The sequence below is a fragment of the Numida meleagris genome, chromosome 3, assembly GCF_002078875.1.
Source record: "Numida meleagris isolate 19003 breed g44 Domestic line chromosome 3, NumMel1.0, whole genome shotgun sequence".
Lineage (NCBI taxonomy): Eukaryota > Metazoa > Chordata > Aves > Galliformes > Numididae > Numida > Numida meleagris.
Window position 1 is genome coordinate 42,354,021 of NC_034411.1, and position 21,174 is coordinate 42,375,194.

The 21,174-nt window shown below is 36.8% G+C and overlaps 1 protein-coding gene across 16 annotated transcripts in view; it reads right to left on the reverse strand.

Moving 5' to 3' along the window:
• The window catches only part of AFDN (afadin, adherens junction formation factor), a 118,744-nt gene that overhangs the window by 35,729 nt on the left and 61,841 nt on the right, over positions 1 to 21,174 (reverse strand). For 9 of the 16 annotated variants that reach the window (XR_002436551.1, XM_021390302.1, XM_021390301.1 and 6 more), the window contains 9 exons: positions 20,283 to 20,488; positions 16,404 to 16,424; positions 15,517 to 15,662; positions 13,976 to 14,070; positions 11,207 to 11,472; positions 10,573 to 10,716; positions 7,703 to 7,901; positions 7,080 to 7,183; positions 5,914 to 6,000 (listed from right to left, as the gene is read on the reverse strand). Coding sequence is in view for 15 of the 16 variants with exons in the window: in XM_021390302.1 (XP_021245977.1) it covers positions 5,914 to 6,000; positions 7,080 to 7,183; positions 7,703 to 7,901; positions 10,573 to 10,716; positions 11,207 to 11,472; positions 13,976 to 14,070; positions 15,517 to 15,662; positions 16,404 to 16,424; positions 20,283 to 20,488 (1,268 nt within the window). In the remaining variant the exon portion in view is untranslated. The remainder of the gene's footprint in view (positions 1 to 5,913; positions 6,001 to 7,079; positions 7,184 to 7,702; positions 7,902 to 10,572; positions 10,717 to 11,206; positions 11,473 to 13,975; positions 14,071 to 15,516; positions 15,663 to 16,403; positions 16,425 to 20,282; positions 20,489 to 21,174) is intronic. The other 7 variants (XM_021390306.1, XM_021390311.1, XM_021390310.1 and 4 more) reach the window with 1 other exon arrangement.

Sequence of the window (21,174 nt, forward strand, 5' to 3'; positions counted from 1 at the left end):
AACTAGTGAGAAAAAGTCATACAGCACTGGCACAAGCTTTGGTTTTTACACAGCATATGAAAACATTAGCAACATTTTATGGGACTCCTACAATACATCAAAATTTAACCAAAAATCCCTCTGGAAGTTATGAATCAAGAAGAAAGATGCAGCTTACTAATACCTATCTGCTTATTCATTCATTATAAAGACTAAATTGGCAGGTAATATACTATCTTATTCCCACGGGACCAAGAAATCTGTGGTGGGAATGCCAAATAAATAATACATTTTTACTTTAAGATCCTCTTAAAAAGTCTGTTAAGGCAACATCAATCGTTCAGACCGCTGGTGTGAATTAGTATCTAACATTAAAAAAAATATTCTAAAACTTCCTACTCAAGCATTTCAATTAATTTATGTTGGAAGACAAAGTTGAAGATTTTCCTGAAGTACGTAGAATGTGCAGATGTGAGAAGGCTGTTACGAGGAAATACTGAAGTATCTGAAATTCTGTCTTAAGATCTGGAACACTAGTAAAGAGCTAACAAACAGCTGGAAAAAAAAAAGTCAACTGTCTGTACTTGCAAACTCAGAGTGAAGGAATCAAATCTGTATGTTATATTATCAGCATTACATGTAAATAAAACAAAATTCAATTCTGAAAAAATATTTTAAACTTCTGTTACTCTTACGTATATCACCTCACAAATATTTGTAGAACAAACTTTCAGGACAATTTCATATGGAAATTGACATTCCTGGTAGTTTAAAACTCTCCTTAAAATTAACACTTCAGATCATAATATCTAAAATGATGTGTAACTCTTTAGAAAAATGTCAACTTACAGCGACTTTATTAACTCCGAAGAACAAATAAGACTGTCAAATAATACAAGTTATGTACAATTAAAAGGCCACACAACTGTTTTGAAAAGAAGTAAACTCCTTCCCCAGTCTATTTATTTATGAACTGCTCCATTCAATGTTCAAAATGCTTCAATTAAAAAGAAGCTTTATCTTATCCTATTTCAGTAAGCGCTAATAAAATATCTATCTTTCAAAAATACCTAGAAAATATACTCTGATCTATATCCTATTAGGGACATACACATGCATACATACCTTAATGTGCATACACGTATTTTAAGGTAACTTCCTCTACTACACTAATGAATTACGAGAGAGTAAGAAGTAGTAATGTGCTATATATTTTTAAGAACTATTAATGAATATAACCAGCACGAGAAGATTCATCACCAAATCTGCTGTATCACTTGCAGAACACTGGAATCCTCTTTCTTAAATAGTACCAGTCAGAACAGAATTTACATGCCTCTACTCTGTGAATGTCTTTGCATGTTCTGGTCTTTTCCGAAGGGTCTACAAAGTATTCAAATCCTACATATACTGTTTGGGATGTCAATTTCAGTTTTTTCAAGTAAGACTTTTAAGTGGAAAATAGGCTTTTAGAGCAATCTGGATTAAAGCCAACTAATATGACAAGTAAACATATCACAGGTCATGCTATTCATGCTCTTCCACAGTAAAACAGTAGTTATCATACCTGAAACTTTAAATATTAATAGTCACTTCCACAAATTCAAGAAGTGCATATCAAGAACTAGCTAAAGATTAGTTAAGCTTTTTCTCTACATTTTGGAAAGTTAGGTATTAACATCTGACTGTATTTCACTGCATGCTATATTACATTGTTGCTACACGAGCAAGTAACTACTGGCAGGTTTAAACAAGCAAGAGAGCAGGAAGAAGTACAAGGACAGCATTTAAAACTTAAGAGAAAGACAGTCCCAACAGAAACCTGAACAGACTTACCACGGATTCTGTTCTTCCAACAACAGAAAACCACATTTTGATCTCGGGGACTACAGATCCTTGAAAGAAAAAAAACAACAATTCTCCACTTCTCTTTCAGCCCTCTACAGCAAACACCGCTCTACTCTGCTGGATTTTCCAAGACACCCATCAAGATAACTCCACGCTGGATGCTATGACACAGTACAGCATTTATCAACACCAGCTATAACCAATACAATATTCAGACTCTTACGTAATCAGTTATGCTGTTCTGACTTTCATTTACTTTAGGAGCTTTATTAAACTATGAAAACTGCTAGAAAAACAAAAAGGCAGCCCTTTCGTAGAAAAGACAAAAAAAAATCTCCAAATTAAACAGGAAGTAATGTGCTGGCCCACAGATGGCTAAGAAGTCACATGCAAAAGCCTCCAAAAAGCGATATATTTTTAAAGTAAACTGCATGCACACACTGCTTCCAAATCATCTGGATTTCATAAAAGGTTAACCGCAGTGTGGTCGGGAGTCAGGCAGCTTTTAACATCAAAACATCTTTCAGGGTTAGATCAACCAAATTCTGCACACAACCTCAGAAAGCACTACTTTTCCCCGTGCCCGACCACTCCTACCAACTAGATTTCCATATACTGATTACGAAAGCTACTGCTAACAGTCCTACAGGAGTATTACTATAGGAAAACATGCAACACCTACCAAAGGGCAGAAAAAGAAGTTAACATTTCAGGTCGCTTAACACGTGAGGTTATACAATTTAACACGCACAATGAAAAATGGTGTATAAAGCATCCAGTTTAAGAAATGCTGTAAGGTTTTTTTCCAGCTTAAACAAAAATGCAACCACACACAACACTGTTTACAGTGCTCTGGCACTTAACAGTTGTTTCATAACTAGACTTGTTTTATCTGGTATGTATGCATACAGCATACATGCTAGCTCGTGGTTGCTCAAAGGGGCTGTCCTGCCTCAGAAAACACCCTTAAAGCACAGAGAACAAGCTGATGTGCAGCAGTCATGCTCTTTCTGGCATTCCTGGCAGGCCTGTGAAACTTCTCGTTGAATAAAATGCGGGTAGCCATGAAAGAGAAGTAAAGCACTTCACCATTCTACCTGTCACTAGGCAGAAAGAGGATCAAAAACAGGGTTCCAAACACTTTGTATTCCTCGACTCACCTTCCTTGTTCTTGTTTTTACATTAACATCGATGTGTTTGCAATCTGCTAGTATCACAAATTGAAGCCTTCTATCCTAAGAATACGCAGGTGCTCAGCATACCAGCGCACTTTGTGTCACTTCTCTGCTTAAACGCAAATAGCCTTTTCAGATTGCTGCAGAAAAGGAGTGACGGTCACTTGGTAATTAAAAACCAAGCGTGAGAGGGGTATGTAAAGTATAGTATGCAACTTCCTCTTTTAAAATCTCTGAATTGGTACAGACTTTCTAACCTCTGCAAACTAATTAGAAAGAAATATCAAATCATGAATAAGATATTTCCTCAAAGATGAGCAGACTACCACACAGGGACAACAGCTGGTAGAAATTATTTTCCTTTACAGACGCCTGAGAATTTTTTGTCCATTTCTATAATACCAACCACCCACATTTTAGCCAGCTCTATACAAAGCCAGAAACATGTACTGGGAGTTCATTAAGACTTGACACGACAGGCAGGTCAGCACTGACACACAAAGCATTCTCACAGCATGCTACTGACAGCAACTATTTTGTCACATCCCAGGAGAAAAACAACTGTTTTCTTAAGCAAGTTTCAGAGTTGCGCTTCACTGTTTGGGGCAGTGCCACCTATTGACCAGTCACTGCATTTACTTTTATTACAGCAGTTCTGAAGCACTCAGGAAACCAGGATTTAAACAAGCATAATTGGGTCCACAGTCAAACAGGGATCCTGTGCATGGCAGCAGTAACTGAGTATTTCTGAAATTGAGTATGAGTTTTCATTTCTTCACATGAACACCTGACAGCCAACCATTTACTATTACAAAAACCTCTTTACTTTTAAAGTTTAGAACATTTTAACAAACAGTACATCAGGCTTCTTGCCTCAGCAAAGGAGAAAATGAAAATTTTCATTTTTATGCTGGAAAGAAACACATCACCTGACATGTGTCAGAATAATTATTAGTAAATGTCAACAAGATAACAATAGAAAGAAGAAAAATCCCCCCATTATTACCATCTTCTCAGCATCACTCACTCAGTTCTCTAATCTATCCTGCCCTGGTCAGCTTGAAAAGAATCGATGCCTGTTTATTCTTCCCTAGCCTGCTGTATTTATTAAGTCTATTACAGAAAAAATCATTCTATTATTATTATAAGTACTGTACACCCTCCTGAAAATAAACTTATTTAATTACCAGTGCAACTTATTTCAACACAGTGCAAAAACAATGTTTTCTACCCAATGTCCCGCTGTCTTAAAATTAAATGAGAATTTCTGTTCTGCATACACTAACGATCTGTCTCTTGCTTATTTCAGATTGAGATTAAAGACAACCTTTCTAAAAACAAAATTCCAATAGCGTGGCACGCATACTGCAGCAAGATGACATGCAATCACTGCCTGAACCACCAGATGTTTCTGCAGCTGTACGCGGTGAAGATGGGAAGTACTGCTTCCATCACTCATCAGGACATGGAGTTAACATGAAATTTGTTAAATAACTTGTAAAAAACCAAAGAAAACAAACAAGCAAAAAGTCCACCACCTACATTTCAAAACAGCTTACACGCTGACAAGTAGCACCATTGTGTACTGCTAATGGAAGTGTCAGTTGTTAAAACAAGGAAGAAGGATTAGGAACAAAGAAGACAGACAGCTCCAGTGAAAATGGAAATTTTTCCACACTTTTAACACCCTGCCTCTCTCTGTATCAGAAACTTCGTATCACAGTTTAAAGTGAAGAAAATAATTTCCACTGCATATTTTGTAACATTCAGCAGAAATGCAGATACAAGTCAGAAGTCTGACAGAGGTTTAAGCTGGTATATCTTTAAGATCCAGTATCTTCTTCTCATATTATTAACCCACTCCACAAAAGCAGGAGCAGACCAGTGAGTTGCATTTGTCAGGTCCTGAGTAGCTCTCTCAATAACTGCCAGCAGTTTGCCAAATATAGCTATAGCATGTGGAAGTTCTCTACACGTCAGAAATAACTTTAGAAGCTGATACCACACAAGAATAGATGTTTCAAGAACAGACTATGAAATGAGTGAAATTGCAAAAAAAAAAAAAAAAAACGTTCTGCGTAGAAGTGAATAACTATGTGAAATAACTTAAAAGCAGTAAACAATTACGTATTCAACCCGTATGCTCTATGACAAGGAAGAACAGATCACTCTGAAAAGTTTCTTGTACTAGATTGCAGAGACGTTAAGAATAACTTGTTCTGTCATACATCACGTAATTACAACAAGGGCTTTTAGGTATCACAGTTACATAATTCACAACAAATTCAAAACTTTATGTTTGCTGTGTGACCCAGTTAATAAAGAAAAATTAGCCAACTAGGGGAGTCCTCCACCTGGTGGCTGGAGTTGTATGTACATTCCATATATTACCAACAATAGAAGCAGCAGACACTAGTATAATCTCTACTATGAAAGAGCAAAACTCCTGTCATACATGCAGCTGCATACTGTGCAAAAGATGAGCAGAAAGTACATGAACTTTAATGTATACAAATATTTTTATCCATTCATCTAATACAAAAACTACTGCACACAGTTTCTTCTATTTACTGTTTTTCTTTCCCAGATTACTTCTGCTATTTCCAGCAGAAGTGCTTGATAAGCTTACTCATTCGTTCCCTTTAATATCTCTGCCAATTTTTGGCTCTGAAAAACACTGAATAAAACCTGTAGTAGAGCTTGAAACGTCATAACAACTACATCCATATAATGTTCTCTCTTCCATCGTTATGACTGTGTAACTTACAGAAACATTCCCCAGCCAGAATAAAATGATGATCAATACGATGTGCATGAAAAACTCAAGGAAAACAGATTTTTCCATTAATATTTTCCACTGTGGGTTGATTAAAAAGTATTTTTTCCATAACACTTAAACTGACTTCCGTACCTTGGCAGCAACAATGCTGAGGCCCATTCCATTTTGTTTTTTTAGTGTTACAGTTATAATCTCAGGTTCTTTCCTCAAAGGCTGAGCCTATCGAACAAGAAAAGATGAAACAATAGAGTTTACATATCCCGACAGGCTAAATAAATTATTTTACAAAACAGCTAATCTACCATCAAAACTAAGTTGCTAGAACAGCAGGAGATCTCTAAATCTCACCTGAGACAATATTCCTGGAATTCCACTTTCACGGTAAAGTCTCTTAATGTTAGATTAATATGAATTCACATCATAAAGTATTCAAGCATTACATCTGTGTTCTTATCAAATATTAGACCTGTGTTCTGAATACTGCCACAGTTAAGAAATCTACCAATTGTATCTCCTTCTCTAATTCAGTGAAAAGATTATTAGTGATTCACAATTTTAAATGTTAATGCATAAAAATGTAACATCCGTAGAACCACAGTAACTTTTAATGAAAACTGAAGTTCAGACTCAGCAGAGAAAGATGTTCAGTTTTTAATACTGCATCTGGAAGATAATTTTACAAATATAGTAAGGGGCTAATTAATTTAAAAGGTAGAGAGTTAAAGACTTGAAAGAAAGTTTCAAAAATTTTCATTTCTGAAAGCTCAAAGTCAAATAAAACTCAATACTGCATTAAGTCATCTAAAAAACGTTCTGTTCTGAACAGAGGAAATGAAGCTTTGAAGTCCTTTTTAGCAACTATAATGAAAAGGAAAACTAAAGTTTTTTTTCACTCAAAATCTAGGAGGAGAAAGTGTTAGATCGCAGCTTACTATGAAGTATTTAGTTGGTAACTGCCTGCACAAAATAAAGCAGCCTGCAAGTTCATTTATGTTAACAATTATTTACAGATACACGTCTATATACACTTCTGCCACTGTTTAAAAGGATTTTCTTCATTGTTTACTCCAAGGGTGGGGGAATACAACAAACAGATTCTTACATGAGAATTAGGAAAACAGTGAGCTACAAATGGCTGCAAACAGTTCCTTAAATTCACCAGATCACTCATGAACTATATGTTTAACAATGAAGCCCGTTCCTCCTAACAAGACCTAAAAACACTTTACACATAGCACAATGGCTTGCCGAGAAATCACTATTCAGTTTTCACCATTATTCCCTCAATTAATACTTACAAGCTCAGCATTCTCATGTGACAGGTGACTTTCATAGTCTGCACCTTCAAAGTATATTGTCCATGTGCCTGGTGACCGTGTATGAGGTATTAACCTACAAAAACCTGAAGGAGAAAGTAACGTTAACACAGCCATGGTATTTGGTCAAGAGATTAATTAAAATCAAATAGCCTGCCACCACGAAATAACTAATGGAATTATTTATCTTTTTATAAGTATGTTGAATCTTTCCTCTTAGATACAATTATGTGCTCTGCTGCAATTTTACGATACCTACAAAATCCTATACTTCCACAGCTGCTGCTTCTTAGAAAAATGTATTTATCTGAAAACACGACGAGCTCCTAGAAAGAGCTGCAAAATATTACTTGTACCAACCAAACTCAAGAGATGTGAAACATCAAGTCCTCTTTCAGAACATATGCAACCAGCACTCGGAATAAGACAGCACCATGGCAATCTGCTTTGCGGAGTCTAGCTAATTAGTGCCAGCATACATTTGGCAAAGATGAAGCTTTGCCTAGACCCTTTAATATGCAGTGCAATTCTGCCATTAAAAGCAGGGTTTTGTTTACTGAACAATTTCTAGAACTTAGAACTTACTGTAAAGCAACAGAACTAACCTCTCTGGCAGAGGGGATCCAAAAATTCTTGCAAACCACTTGGAACATTTCTGACAACATCACAGGAATAGCCATCTTCTGGTAAAAGAAAAGGGAGTTGTAAGTCAGGATCCTCTTCCAATTGGACTTCTCTGCCATCACTGCGAGCGAGTTCATCAGCCGTATTTTCTGCAACAGTTACTACATTCTCTATCAGTTCCTAGACAGAAGGTAGAAAGACGCTGTTACTATAAAAGGATAATTTTCATTAAGGAAAAAAAAATTAACAGGTAGAAAATACTGAGATTTAAAGAAGACATCTTGGGAAACTTATCAGATATAAAAGTTCTTTGGCTTATTTTGTAAACAATGGATGCTGCATTACATTATTTGTCATCTGTTTTTTACTCCAGCTCTTCCAAATCCTGTGGTAGATGTTTTTACTTGATATGAGAAACGCATTTGAAAAGCATGCAGTATAGAACACGCATGTGCAGATGTAAGATGGAATCACAGGCAACCTTAAAATTTTGAGAATTTTTTGAGTATACATTGTAAAACTAAACAAATAAAAAAGAAATATACAACTCATGTATACCAAGATTTACAGCTCCAGGGACCAATGGCGTATATATATATAGTTCTTTAATGTCTTTAATTCTACATTTACCGTGAGCTCAGTGCAATGTAAAGGACCCTGTAAGATAGTTACCTATTTTTAAACTGACACAAAGAGCAGAATCACTCAAGGTGCAGCAAAGAGCTGCAGGCTTTACATTTGGTGCTCAGCTATTCTGCTTAGTATCGCAGAAAGGTCTGGGCAACTGCTATGCTTTTCAAAATGTAGCTACTGTGGCAGCATATAGTGCACAGTATGCTTCCTTCCACATTTTTCAAAGATCTATAAGATTTCAACAAGGTATCTATTACTAGGTTGCATGGATGGATAAAATTAATTCACGGGTTAACAAAAATCAAATTCCTAACAAGTTCCCAAAAAGTAGAGGCCCAAGCAACATGCTGCGTTTCTATATTCTTCTATTCATCCAAAAGAGTGCACAACAGAAAGAGCAAGAAGCCTTTTCATCTCTCTCTCTAAGCAGCTCCTCCATTTTTTCTGCTACCTTAACCACTGTGCGCTGGTAAAGAAAAGTTTTAATGCAAAAATTTTCAGTTGTTAAGTTTGAATTACTGAAATAAAAAAAAATTACAGGAAACTTTTGAAAAGATCTTACTTATTACTCTCAAGTACTCAGTGTCTTCAAAGTTACACAATCTGCCTTAGGAACCAAGAAATCACCCCTGTATCTGACTGAGCAGGAAGAATCATTACCTAAAAGTATCTTTACCCCTAGCTAACCAGCATTCCTTCTGGAACAGAACTCCCACGGATGTGTGATTTTCCTAGCAACAAGCCGTAACTAATACAATTCATTTATCTGAAGCTGCTACAGATAATCCATATAAATTACCAAACTGTACCAAAGATTCAGGTGTGAGGTCTTAACCTCATCCCTGTTACACTGAAGTGCCTCTCTGAACCTCTAAGTCCAGTAAAACAATTTTATGACTTGGGTGCAACGAGGCACATAGTCACGACAAACTCATGCAATTGTTCTCATTCAAAACTTCATTTTCAGCAAGTTTCAAGGAGTAAGTCAAATAAATCCAGTATGTCTTTAGGAAGTGCTCTTTAAGAAGAGCCTTTTTATCATAAAAGGTACTAATTTCTAAAAGAATTACATCAAACTAAACTATGTAAATGTAAATGCATTTGTATTCCTTTGAACAACTTCTAAGTCTTGAAACTTTTCAGATTTACAGCAGCAAGTTAGAGTGTACATGCCTCTTTCATAGCAAGGAGTACACAGCACTTGACCAGGAGCATATAAACAGAAGGGGGGAAACAATTGTTCATGAGAGTGGATAACGATAGGACAAGGGGGAATGGTTTTAAACTGAGGCAGGGGAGATGTAGGTTAGATATTAGGAGGAAGTTTTTCACTCAGAGGGTGGTGACGCACTGGAACAGGTTGCCTAAGGAGGTTGTGGATGCCCCATCCCTGGAGGCATTCAAGGCCAGACTGGACGTGGCTCTGGGCAGCCTGGTCTAGTGGTTGGCGACCCTGCACTCAGCAGGGGGGTTGAAGCTCGATGATCTTTGAGGTCCTTTTCAACCCAGGCCATTCTATGATTCCATGACCACAACAGGAAAAACTAGCCATACTGTAAATCCTCCTTCTGACACAAAGAAAATCTATCATGTTTAGCACTATAGTTCATTGGAGGTCCCTAGAGAACAATAATAAAATGTGGAATTCTACCTATCTGTAAACAGGAAATATATGATATACGCTTTAGCTAAAGACTTTCTTGTTTGATAGACAATAAATAAAAAAAAAAAATCAACTGTATTCAAGCTGTAAGTAAACTTAAGACCTTTATAGACATTGTATTAGTACCTTTGATTTAATAAATAGATGTATCCATACCTTTGAGAAAATCAGCCTTTGCAGAGAATGAATTCAACTGAGAGCTTAGTGCCTCAGCTTCGGTGTGCCTCTCCTCTACCACCTTACCTTCTGTAAGGTACAGCAACACCTTTCTGAATTTGCTCAAGATGTACAGTGTTACCTTACTTTCCAATTTCGTGTATGAGAAATTTTGGTAATATCCTGCTTAGGTTAAAGTGATGTATGTACAACATTGGGGTGGACAAGGAGCTGCTACCACCAATACTGCTTATTGTATGAAAAGAAAACTACTCTGGCTCTTCTGGTAACTACTGCAAATCAATCTACAAGATACTTGTTTTCAGCCACGTTGTTTTTACTTTAGGTCTATATTCTTGAGGTACGTCAAACAGCACAGCAAGTGACAGAGAGACTTACTGTTGGTATAAGTGGTTCATCTGGAGCACAGTGATAATTCTGCAACAAAGCTTGTAGCTGTAGAGAATTCAACTTAAAGCAAGTACTGTTAATATTTGGAACATCAGCATGTGAGTACTTGTCCATGGTGAGTAATGTGGTTGCCTGAGGGGAAAAAATAGTCAAATTTAAATCAGAATGAAACCTTAAGTCTTGCTTGTGAGCTTTAAAGAGAGAAGACAAAGTGAGAAGCCAGATTTGCCACAAAAACAACATAAATATCCCCATATCAACTACTAAATAAATAAAAAAACCTGAAGCACCTGTGTCTGTAAGACATATGAACACTAAACCCATCACAAATGATGTGTATTGATTATTCTGGTACTCATCTCTTTTTAGCATAGTTATAAGATCAATATTATAAACAGAAACTGAACAGCATGTTGGCTAAAATAACAAATTTTAGTTAAATAAAATTTATATAAAAATCACCTCAAAATTTTAATATCAATGATATTGAAAACACGTTTTCTCCATGGTTCAGAGTAAATTCCTACAAACTATGTTCATCCACGTGCTGTTCTCTAGGAATATAAACATCGATCTTCAAGCGTAGAATTAAGTAGGAAGTATTAATAAGAAATACACCCACCTGCACTATTCTGCTTAAGTGGCAATCAGCAGCCAATTCTAAACCCTGTTTTTCTGCCCAGGCTTCAATATGACCCAATTGCTGACGAACAATAGCTCCCCAATAATGGGAACATAACCCTGAATCTGGAGCCGTAACTAATCTGTTAAAAAGCCACATGTTGATAAAATGAAACAACTGGGAGAAGAGCTGTATAGTCAGTGCAGCATTCACTCTACATCGTCGCAAAAGGGACATAGCTCCAGTCAATGTGTGCAGCACATCATCTATGGAGATAGAACAAAGCAAATCACATTCACATACCGCAATGCACATGCTACTCGTTTAGGCTGTAAATACTAATACATATGGATACTCAGTTCAGGTTAGAGAATGCTAGGTAGAATCTGCATGAATTTAAGGTATACTCAGTTTCAAAAATAAATTTATTGCTTCAAATGTATCTTAAATGTTTTTCAAGATTGAGCAACATTCAATTGAAAGTTGAAATGTATCTATTATATATTAACTTCTGGAACAAAAGTAAGGGCAAGTGAACAACACACTAGCTACCAAGTGCTCTGCTGGACCTATTACTCAGAAACTGGGGAGAGGCTGGAGATGTGAAAGGTGAAGGCAGCTTTGACTGCAGTGTCCCTAAGATGTACATCGCTTGAGAGAAATAATACAAATAGTAGAATTACACTCCCGGACTTCAGGAGGGCACATTTTGATTCACTTATTCATCGTGGCTTGTTCAGTTATGAGAGTCTGCCCTAGAGAGCAAAAGGACCCAAGATAGCTGGCTGACCTTTTAGAACCAAAGCACGAGTACAGTCAGTTCTAGTGTGAAGTCAAGCGAACACACCAGAAAACAAGGAATTCCCAACTGAAAGGTTTACAAAGGTGGAAGTGGGGATGGGCTGCCTGACAGGAATATAGAGGCACTGCAAGTATGGCATTTAAAAAGCCAAATACCTGCAAATACTGAAACTAGCAGCAAAGGATGCTATTTAGTTCACTAGCAGCATATTGAAAGTTAAGGAAAATGTGAGTTCACTGCTCAGTGGAGCCAAGTATCTAGTACAGAGGACTTCTTTTTTATTCTACAAAACAACAACAACAAAAAAGGCTGAGTACTCAATTTCTTTTTGCTGTTGGTGTTTAGTTTTCATTGGTAAGGTCCCTGTGCTTAGCAGCAGAGGCTGTGGGCAGAACAGTAGAGGATGATCGAACAAGGGACCTCTTTACCTAGCTGGACTTACAGTAGTCTACAAGATGCACCTTCAACGGGTAGGGAATCTGGCTGATATTATCACAAACCTATAATTTTTGAAGTACTATTGCAAGGGTAGAGGGTTCTGATCACCAGAAAGAGGCATCGACCCATTTTCAAGAAGGGCAAGAATAAGTTCAGTGACCTACAAGCTAGCCAGCTTAACTTCAGTCCCTGGGAAGGTTATGATAAATCTTTCCACAAGCCATTTTCAAAACATATCAGGTGTTTGGGAAGAGGTAGCATTGATTTACCAAAGGCAGTTTGTGTGTAAACAGCCTAACTGCCTTCTACGATAAGATGACTGGCTTAGTAGAAAGGTAACAGCAGTGTGCATTCTCTTGCACTTCAGCAAGGCATTTGTCGGATTCTTCCACATCATCCTAGTAGTAAAAACACTGAGATAAGACTGGATAAACAGCAGATGATAACTCAGGTAGAGAACTGGCTATACTACTGTACTTGGTGGATTTGTGGATATAAAGTACAATTTGTAGCCAAATATTAAGTAACTTCCTTCATGGACTGATGCTGGGACTCATACTGCTTAATGACTTTTCTAATGACTTGGGGAGTCTAATACACAGAAGGTTATTTTTCAGAAGGATGTCACCAGGCTGGAGTAATGGGCTGACAGGAACTTCATGAAGTTCAAGGGCAACTCCATCTGCTGCTTCTGCAAAACTATAACTGTGCAACCATACAGGCTGGGTGTTCTCCATACAGAAATCAGCCTTGCATAAAACCACCTGAAAGTTGACCAGTTCCATACTGAGCTGTTAAGTAAGCAGCGTAGCCATCAGAAGGAACTTTTCCTTTCTATCCATTCAGCATTTACAAGACTGCACCTGGAGCAGAGCATCCAGTTTAAGACTCTCTACACTGATTTAATGGAGCAAATTCAGCAGAGAGACACCAAGATGATTATGGGGCTGGAGGAATGGGCATAAAGGAGAAAGAAAGAATTAGATTTGGTTCATTCTGAGGAAAGAGCAAGTAAAGAACAGAGCTTACTGCTGTCTTCACTTGTCTAATGGGAGGGCTCAGAAACAGATGCCTGTCAAAGGTGCACAGTGATAGCATAGAATGACAGGTGACAAACAAAAACTGGAACACTGGAAATTCCAACTACGCAAAGTATTTTCACTACAAGGGAGGACAAATATCAAAACAGGTTACTTGGAGATCTTGTGGAATCTCTATCCTTCAGTGTAGATTAAAAACTCAACTGTGCAATACTCTAAACAACACAATCCAGTTGAATCTGCCTCGAGCAAGAGAGGTTGGATTAGATGAAAGTTCCCTTCAATCTATATTATTCTCTGATTTTAAAAACCAATACAGATCATTCATATGTCCTAGCTGTCCTTTCTTATCATCCATAACAAATTGATTCAAATAACTCTCAAGGGTTAGGGCAACTTGTATATATCTTATCACTGTAAGAAGCATTCTATTTATTACTCAATAATTGTATGGTTTAGAATATACAAGAAGAGATCAAGTGGTCTAACCTATTTTAGGCCTCTGAGGATTATTTTCCTCTGGATCATCAAGGAATGCTGGCATGTAGTTATTAAGCTCTGACTGCAGACAATGAACTAGATACCTGCAAGGGAGGCAGAAATAAAAAAGAAAAAACAAAGTTAAAATCTTCTTTATGTCTATTATGAATGTTTCTGAAGAGAGATCATAAAAATTACAAGATTTCTAAAATCGATCTTATGTATGTGACAATAGTGATCCAAGCAATATTTTGATAAAAGGACATAGAGAGACCAGTTAAAACATCTGAAGTGCTTAGTAGAGAACTGTATTCTTTATGTAGACATTTCTAAGAGTAACAATGATAATAAAAAATAGGAATTAAACAAGCTACTAAATAAATAAGAATTATGTTTTTCCAAGAAATTTTAATGCTACTAACAGAACATAATCCATCTGTAGGGCTCACTGACAACTTCTACTTGTTCTTCCAAAAGGCACTAAGAAACAGCACACATCATCATGAATGAAACAGACTGCTCAATAATCTGGAACTTGCAGTGATTGCATCACTTTCATTAAAAGACTGCATCTAAAACAGACATCCTACAAGGGGGGGAAGGATCCCCTGATTAGGGCCATTCAAGGTATGCTGAGCCTTCTGGATCTGGTCCTGGGCACACGGCTCCAGTTGGCCCTACTTGAGAAGGGAGTTGGATCAGATCACCTCCAGAGGTCCCCGTCAAACTCAGCCACGCTGTGATTCTATGATTCTCCAAACATTAATTTCAGCACTGTAATTACTTGAGCTGACTAGCCTAGGTTGATTTTATCCCAAGCCTACACCTCTCTTTACACTGTTTTTAAGAAAAACATTGTGTAAATTGGTATTTATGAAAATTATGAAAGGAGTAGATTTTGAATATAATTAGAAGCCCTGAAGAGCACAAGGTTCATTATATTACAGGCCCACAAATATTTACGCCTATATATTTTATCTACCAGCAGCATAACTAATCTTTCCCTATGCCTCTATAAAAACCTTAGATTATGCGAAACTGAACAAATTTAAACAACATTTCTTTAACTAGCACAAAAAAAAAGAGCTATAAATTATTAAGCAGATCTCTAAATGCCCTGAGGTTAAAGCTATGTTAACAAAAAAAAATGTAAAGCATGTACTATAGAAAACTATAGAAATGTAGTACTAAAAACGAATGTCCTCCCAACACCTTATTTGGTCAGTCATGAGAAACAAAACCTACCAAACTTCCCCTGCCAAAACGGGAAATCCAAACAGACCTTTATTCTTTTAATGAAGAAACGTATGAAAGCGATTCAGATGGAACTCCTGGCATAGCCCAGCGATCTACATTCATGAAGCAAAATAACTGTACGCTAAAGTCTGGTCTCTCTTATAAGTTCTATTCTCAGATATTTAATATATAAAATACACTATTACTATAACTAAAATTTGAGGAAAACATGACGTTATTCTAAAAAAAATAAAGGAATAAAGCTGTCATGTTAACGTATAGAATGTTAAGTGAAACAAGTTCAACAGCCTTACTTGAATGCCATTTGAACCAAGTGTGCCAAAACATCTTGAGCATCCACAGTGATTCGGCTAAGATCACGGTCCTGCTTTATAAAGTTCAGTAATTCAGATGCATTTGCCATCCAAAAGGCAAGTGCCCCAGCAATATTCTTCTGTTTCTGTAAGTAGAAAGAAGCATGAAATAATACAGAGAAATAGCTTTTTGCTGAAATGCTGCAATTTAAGAAGGCTCCAAAAGATAGACCAGTACCTTTTCCCATTTCACCAAACATACCTCAGATACCAGATATTTGCAAAATGTTTATATACAGAACTGCAATTGTTGTAACTGGTAAGTTCAATTTTAGCATGTTCTCTGAACACACAGAATTCTGTTAAATTGCCAACAGCAGTGTCAATGAAGCCGTGGCACAAGCATCTAGTTACATCGTTCTGAGAGTTTAAGTCAATGCAGTATCTGGTAATCTGTGTGCTTTGAAGCACATATTCCCTATGGCCCCCTGCCACCCTGATGCTGCACTCACTGGCTTTGATACCAGGTGGTACAGTATCAAGTACTGATCTATCTCACCATCTCCCGACCACAAATGCCAGGCCAGGCAACCTCAGATGAAATCCAAAGAATAGGAACCACAAACAACAAAAAAGGAAAATAAAGGGAAGAAAAAGAACTTTGGTCATTTCATATCCACATTGAAGTGCATTAAGCAGAAATTATGGAATGCCGTAAAAGTTGCAAAGTCAAAAAAGGATTTTAGTACTGCATGTTCCAGTTGCTGAATGAGTGTTATGAACCGGTCAAGTCCAGCTGTTTGAGTATTGTATTTTGATATGGAAGCAGCATGAGAAACTGAGCTAAGCCAACATAGCTAGGATCAGTTCCCAGCAATATATCCTACCTGATCAACCTGGTCTACCTCCTGGAGAAAAACGGACGAAGGAAATCAAACAGAATAGAAGAAAGAAACTTGTGAACAATCATGATAGCTTTAGAAATCAAACACTAAATATGAAGGCACAACACTTATGTTCACACTTACACACAGATGCATTAATCAGTAGCTATGATGCAACTGAGCCCTTTTTGAAAAAAGGAATTACTTCCATAGGACTAGTAACACAACAGCTAAGAGCTGAAGTGCCTGTACATCATAATTAATTTAAGGAATGCCCTGTTGACATTCCGAACTAGTCGACATCCCAGACTAGTTGGTTGGTTATTCCACACTCAGTGCACCACAGGCAGCAGGGTAACTAGCTATACAAGCAACTGAGCCAGGGAGCTACTTGCCCTCACTGCTGCAATGAAGACCATGTACACACACAAATGGGGACAGAAAATCCCCACTAGAAGAAAAAATGCAACAGAAAATACAAAAAAAACCTACAAACAAATAAAAAACAAAAACACAAAACACATTTAACATAAAACATCTAAACACAGATTAACACATGGCTTTTCAATTAAAGAACAAAAACAGTGTTTTAAATAACAAAAGAAAGAATCAAATGAAATACCACACTAAATACCACACTATTCTTAAATACTTGTATGAAAGCTACATTCATTTGAGTAAACAAAACAAAACAAATTTTAAAAAAAAAACCTCCACACAACTACATCAGATATGTCCATCTGATTATTTAAAACTAAGCTCTTCATTCTTTTGGCTTTCTTATATCACTCTTCCTCCACCTGCATTACAGCAAACTTAGATGTAAAATATCTGACGTGCCATTTGCTGTTACTGTTTCAAGTTTAGTAAGAGTTAAATAGATAAATAAATAGCCACTGCCTTTCTATTTCTTTCCTCTTTCCAATAAGAGGACCAAGGAGCTCTCAACTGACTGACGATGGGCTGGTTCAGAACAAAAAAAAAGGATGTGCTCTTTCTGAAAACTGACGTTAAAACTTGCAGAGGATCAGAAATGCCACAGAATGATTTGAAAATTAAAATACACAGTACTGGATTGCTTCTGTGAATTTTCTATCCCATAGTTTTTACTGAAAGTACTGAGCTTTTTCACACCTCTCTCCAATTTTGACCCTATACTATGTGAAGTAGTTATATTATTTACATATGCTAATGCAAAGTCTACAGAAAGCCACAAAATCAGTTTGTTAGCAGACGATTTCTTGAGTTACTTCAGAAAGCTGTCAAGTCTCCTTATGATCTAAGGCAGACAAAACTAAGATCAAAACTTATATTTCCAGTACAGTACAGGGTTTTGTGCACTCTCCCTTTATTTCTGCTTTGTTTTGGGAGTCTCTACCCTTGCCCAATATCTGTCTTCTCCAGCTTTCACACCCTCAGATCTCTTTCAGTGTAGGCATGCTTTACAGCAAAGACATACAAAAAAAAAAAAAATCATTTGTGATACATAAAGTTATCACAGTTATTTGACCGTGACAACCAGTCAATGTAAACACTTATTATACAGCCTAGATGAAGTAATATGACAGAACTTAGCAAGTACTGGTTATAAACCTACAAGATATGTCCACAATACTTACTTCTTCCTGGCCAATCTTTACTATCATGGAATAAAATAATCTAGGTCAGAAAAGATCTTAAAGATCACCAAGTCAAGCATCAGAATCAATTAAACCAGCTTCAGAACTTATTTTATTTTACTGTCTCCAGTTCATTAGCCTTCATATCCACTGATGTTCTACTCTTTCATTGCATTTGTCATTTCCTATTTCCCCCCGCCGTCACCAGCTTCTTCAGTATGGAATTTGAAGAAGCTTATCCCAATTTTCTTCAGTTTCAAACTAGAGCTCTCTTCAGTTTATTTCTTGAAACTGGATAACCTCTTTCACAAAACACAAATTCAGCTACCACCTTCCTTGTTGATGTCCCCCCTAAACTTCATATTGGAGATGAGATTGCAGCTACAGAGATGAAAGGCAGAAGAAATGGCTTTTCACAATGGACAGACCAGACAGGCACTTGCATTTAATAATTTCATGATGCTGTCAGCAGGATTACACAAAGAACACTTGCTTGCAACAACCACAAGGCTCAACTTGATTTGGGAAATCATTCTCAGTACTGTAAATTACTGTTCTCACAGTTATTCCATTTTCTAGCTTTATTTTCTTTAGTGAAAACTGATGCTTAAGCTTGCCTCTCTAGTATCTTCTAGCAACTATGTAGTTATCCATTTTAGTTGAACACAAAAGGAAATGCAGAGCTTTATCTTTATTTTACCACTGTCCCCAAATCCCTTTCACTCCAAGTTTTTTGGGCCATTGCTACTACTTTACACCAGTTGCATAAAAAGTCATTTTCTTTGATTCAGTCCTGTAACTTCCAGATTATATTTGAAGCCTACCCTTTCAGTGTTCCCCTTCCACCCTCCCAAGTAAACTGCTTACATTCAAACTCTCTGCATTTCATGTTCTCAACTACTGCCACAATCTACCTTCTGACATAACAAATTCAGTCTTCCACGTGTAGATAATTTGTACAGCAGAAAGTGAATATATTAGCTCTTAATACCATCTCAATTGTATAAAATATCAATTTATGATGGCATCAAAACTCAAAGCAGTTAACTATTTCTTCATTTCATATTCTGACCATCTTTCAACCACTTATCAACTTCAACATGTACATGAAAGACTGTTTTTTTTTCTTACTATAAATTGTCTTTAGCACTGGCGTTTTCTCCCACTCTTACTTGTGAAACGTGAGTGCCTGCTGCAACTGTTTACAGAACTATCTAATTACAACATCCTCCCTCCTGAGAACTCCACTAAGTCTTTCCAAAATCTGAACAAAAGCTGAACAGTTTTGCTTTGCTATGACCTTCATGCCACTATTTTGATGTTTACTTCCCTTTTCTCTATTAAATCAACCTCCTGTCTAACATTTGCCTTGTGAATTCCTTACAGCAGAATTAATGCATTTGTCATGCTTGTACAGAGGCTAGCACAGTAGAGTCCTTGTTTTCTATCGGCAACTATGGCAGTATTTTTTTTTTTTGCCACAAGGATGTGTGTTTTAATAATATACAAATGTATTTCAATTTTTCCTCTGGGGAAAGCCTGTAGACAAACATGTTAGAATAATTAATTAGAAAGGATACCTGAAATAACACTGATGCCTTGGGAAATGTCTACTACACTTCATCAACATTTCAATTATGCAGGGTATTGTCTAATTTCATTACAACCCAGTGGATCTTATCCTGTATTCCTATACAAAATAGAACTCTCTCTGTGCCTCTATAGAACTCTTCCATAGAATAGCAATAACAGCACACCATGAATAACATACTGGACAATTTGAGATCTTATATTTCTCTTTACAGGGCAATTGTGATAGCTTGGTTCAAAAAGTCCAGCTTTATTACCATTTCTGTGGTTACAGAAGTTGTAAGAAGATCAAAATTCAGTAGTCACACTTCTTTCTAATACATTCATTTCACACATCAACCACTGCAAACACCCCGATATTCTGTAGTAAGTATATCCAACTTGTTCCAGAACAGCTCACAGCAAGAAATGCTTGCAAAGTTTTTATCTTCTAGAGAACAGAAGAACTTGTCACAGAACATATCTTCAGAACAACAGTCCCTCCCCTAGCCTCCCACACTGCCCAGGAGGTTCTTACAACTCACATTAGTCATTGACACAAAACAAGTGTTCACATGGGAAATGAGTACAGTCTGACTGCACTGATTGGTTAAACCCTAAGAAAAAGACTAAGGTTACCAGATAATCTACAGCATATTTAAATTCCTTGACATATTTTTGCAAAGAAACTCACCTGTATGACTCCTTCCATCATATTCACCATCTTGTTGACTATTGCAATAACTTTATGAGTACGCTCAGTAGGAGTGATGTCAGGTCTGTACTGGCTTGACAATACATACCGACATGTCATATACAAAACATATGTGGGTGACAGTTTAAAATGAACTGTCGAGCTATTTGTATAATTTATAATGGCAGATAAGAAGGCATCTTCAGCTGTGGAGAAAGAGGAGAAGAACAATATGCCATAAAGCCAAAAGACAGGAATAAAATTAAACAATTTCATAACCTGGGGTGGAGGGGATTCTTGCTTTTGAGAAGGAAAGTAGGGAGAGGGCAGCAATATATAGACATTCAAATTAGCCATCTATTACATATTACAATTACTTAAGCACTATAACAGACACAAAGCTAGAAAGCCTGATCACTGGAAAACATTTTTATACTATTTCCTACTTCTGTTGAAAATGCGTATCTTCAAGGGAGCAGGAAAACTCAAGGTTCCTCTTACATACTCCAATAAAGCTCCCTTATTATTTGATTCTTTAGACTATTAAAAATCTCTCTTTTCTTGTTTACGGAACTACTTCGTTTCAAATATGTGAAGTCTGGACAATCTCTGAGAGGATGTTTTTCTACCAGATCTGGAACTTCAGAAATGGGGGGGACTAAGATGACAAAAGTTTAAGTACTTAAAGGAAAATTTGATCTTTCACCAGATTTTATATAACATGGATTTTGATCATGATGTAATCCAGTATCCAAGGCATAGAGGGCTCCACATTAATGAATGAACTCAGTGTACTCTTTAGGAGGTAGAATTTATCCCCACCCTCCCCAAAGAAATCTGAATATATGAAGATAGCAAATGCAACTAGAAAGTAGATGTTGTATTGAACTCA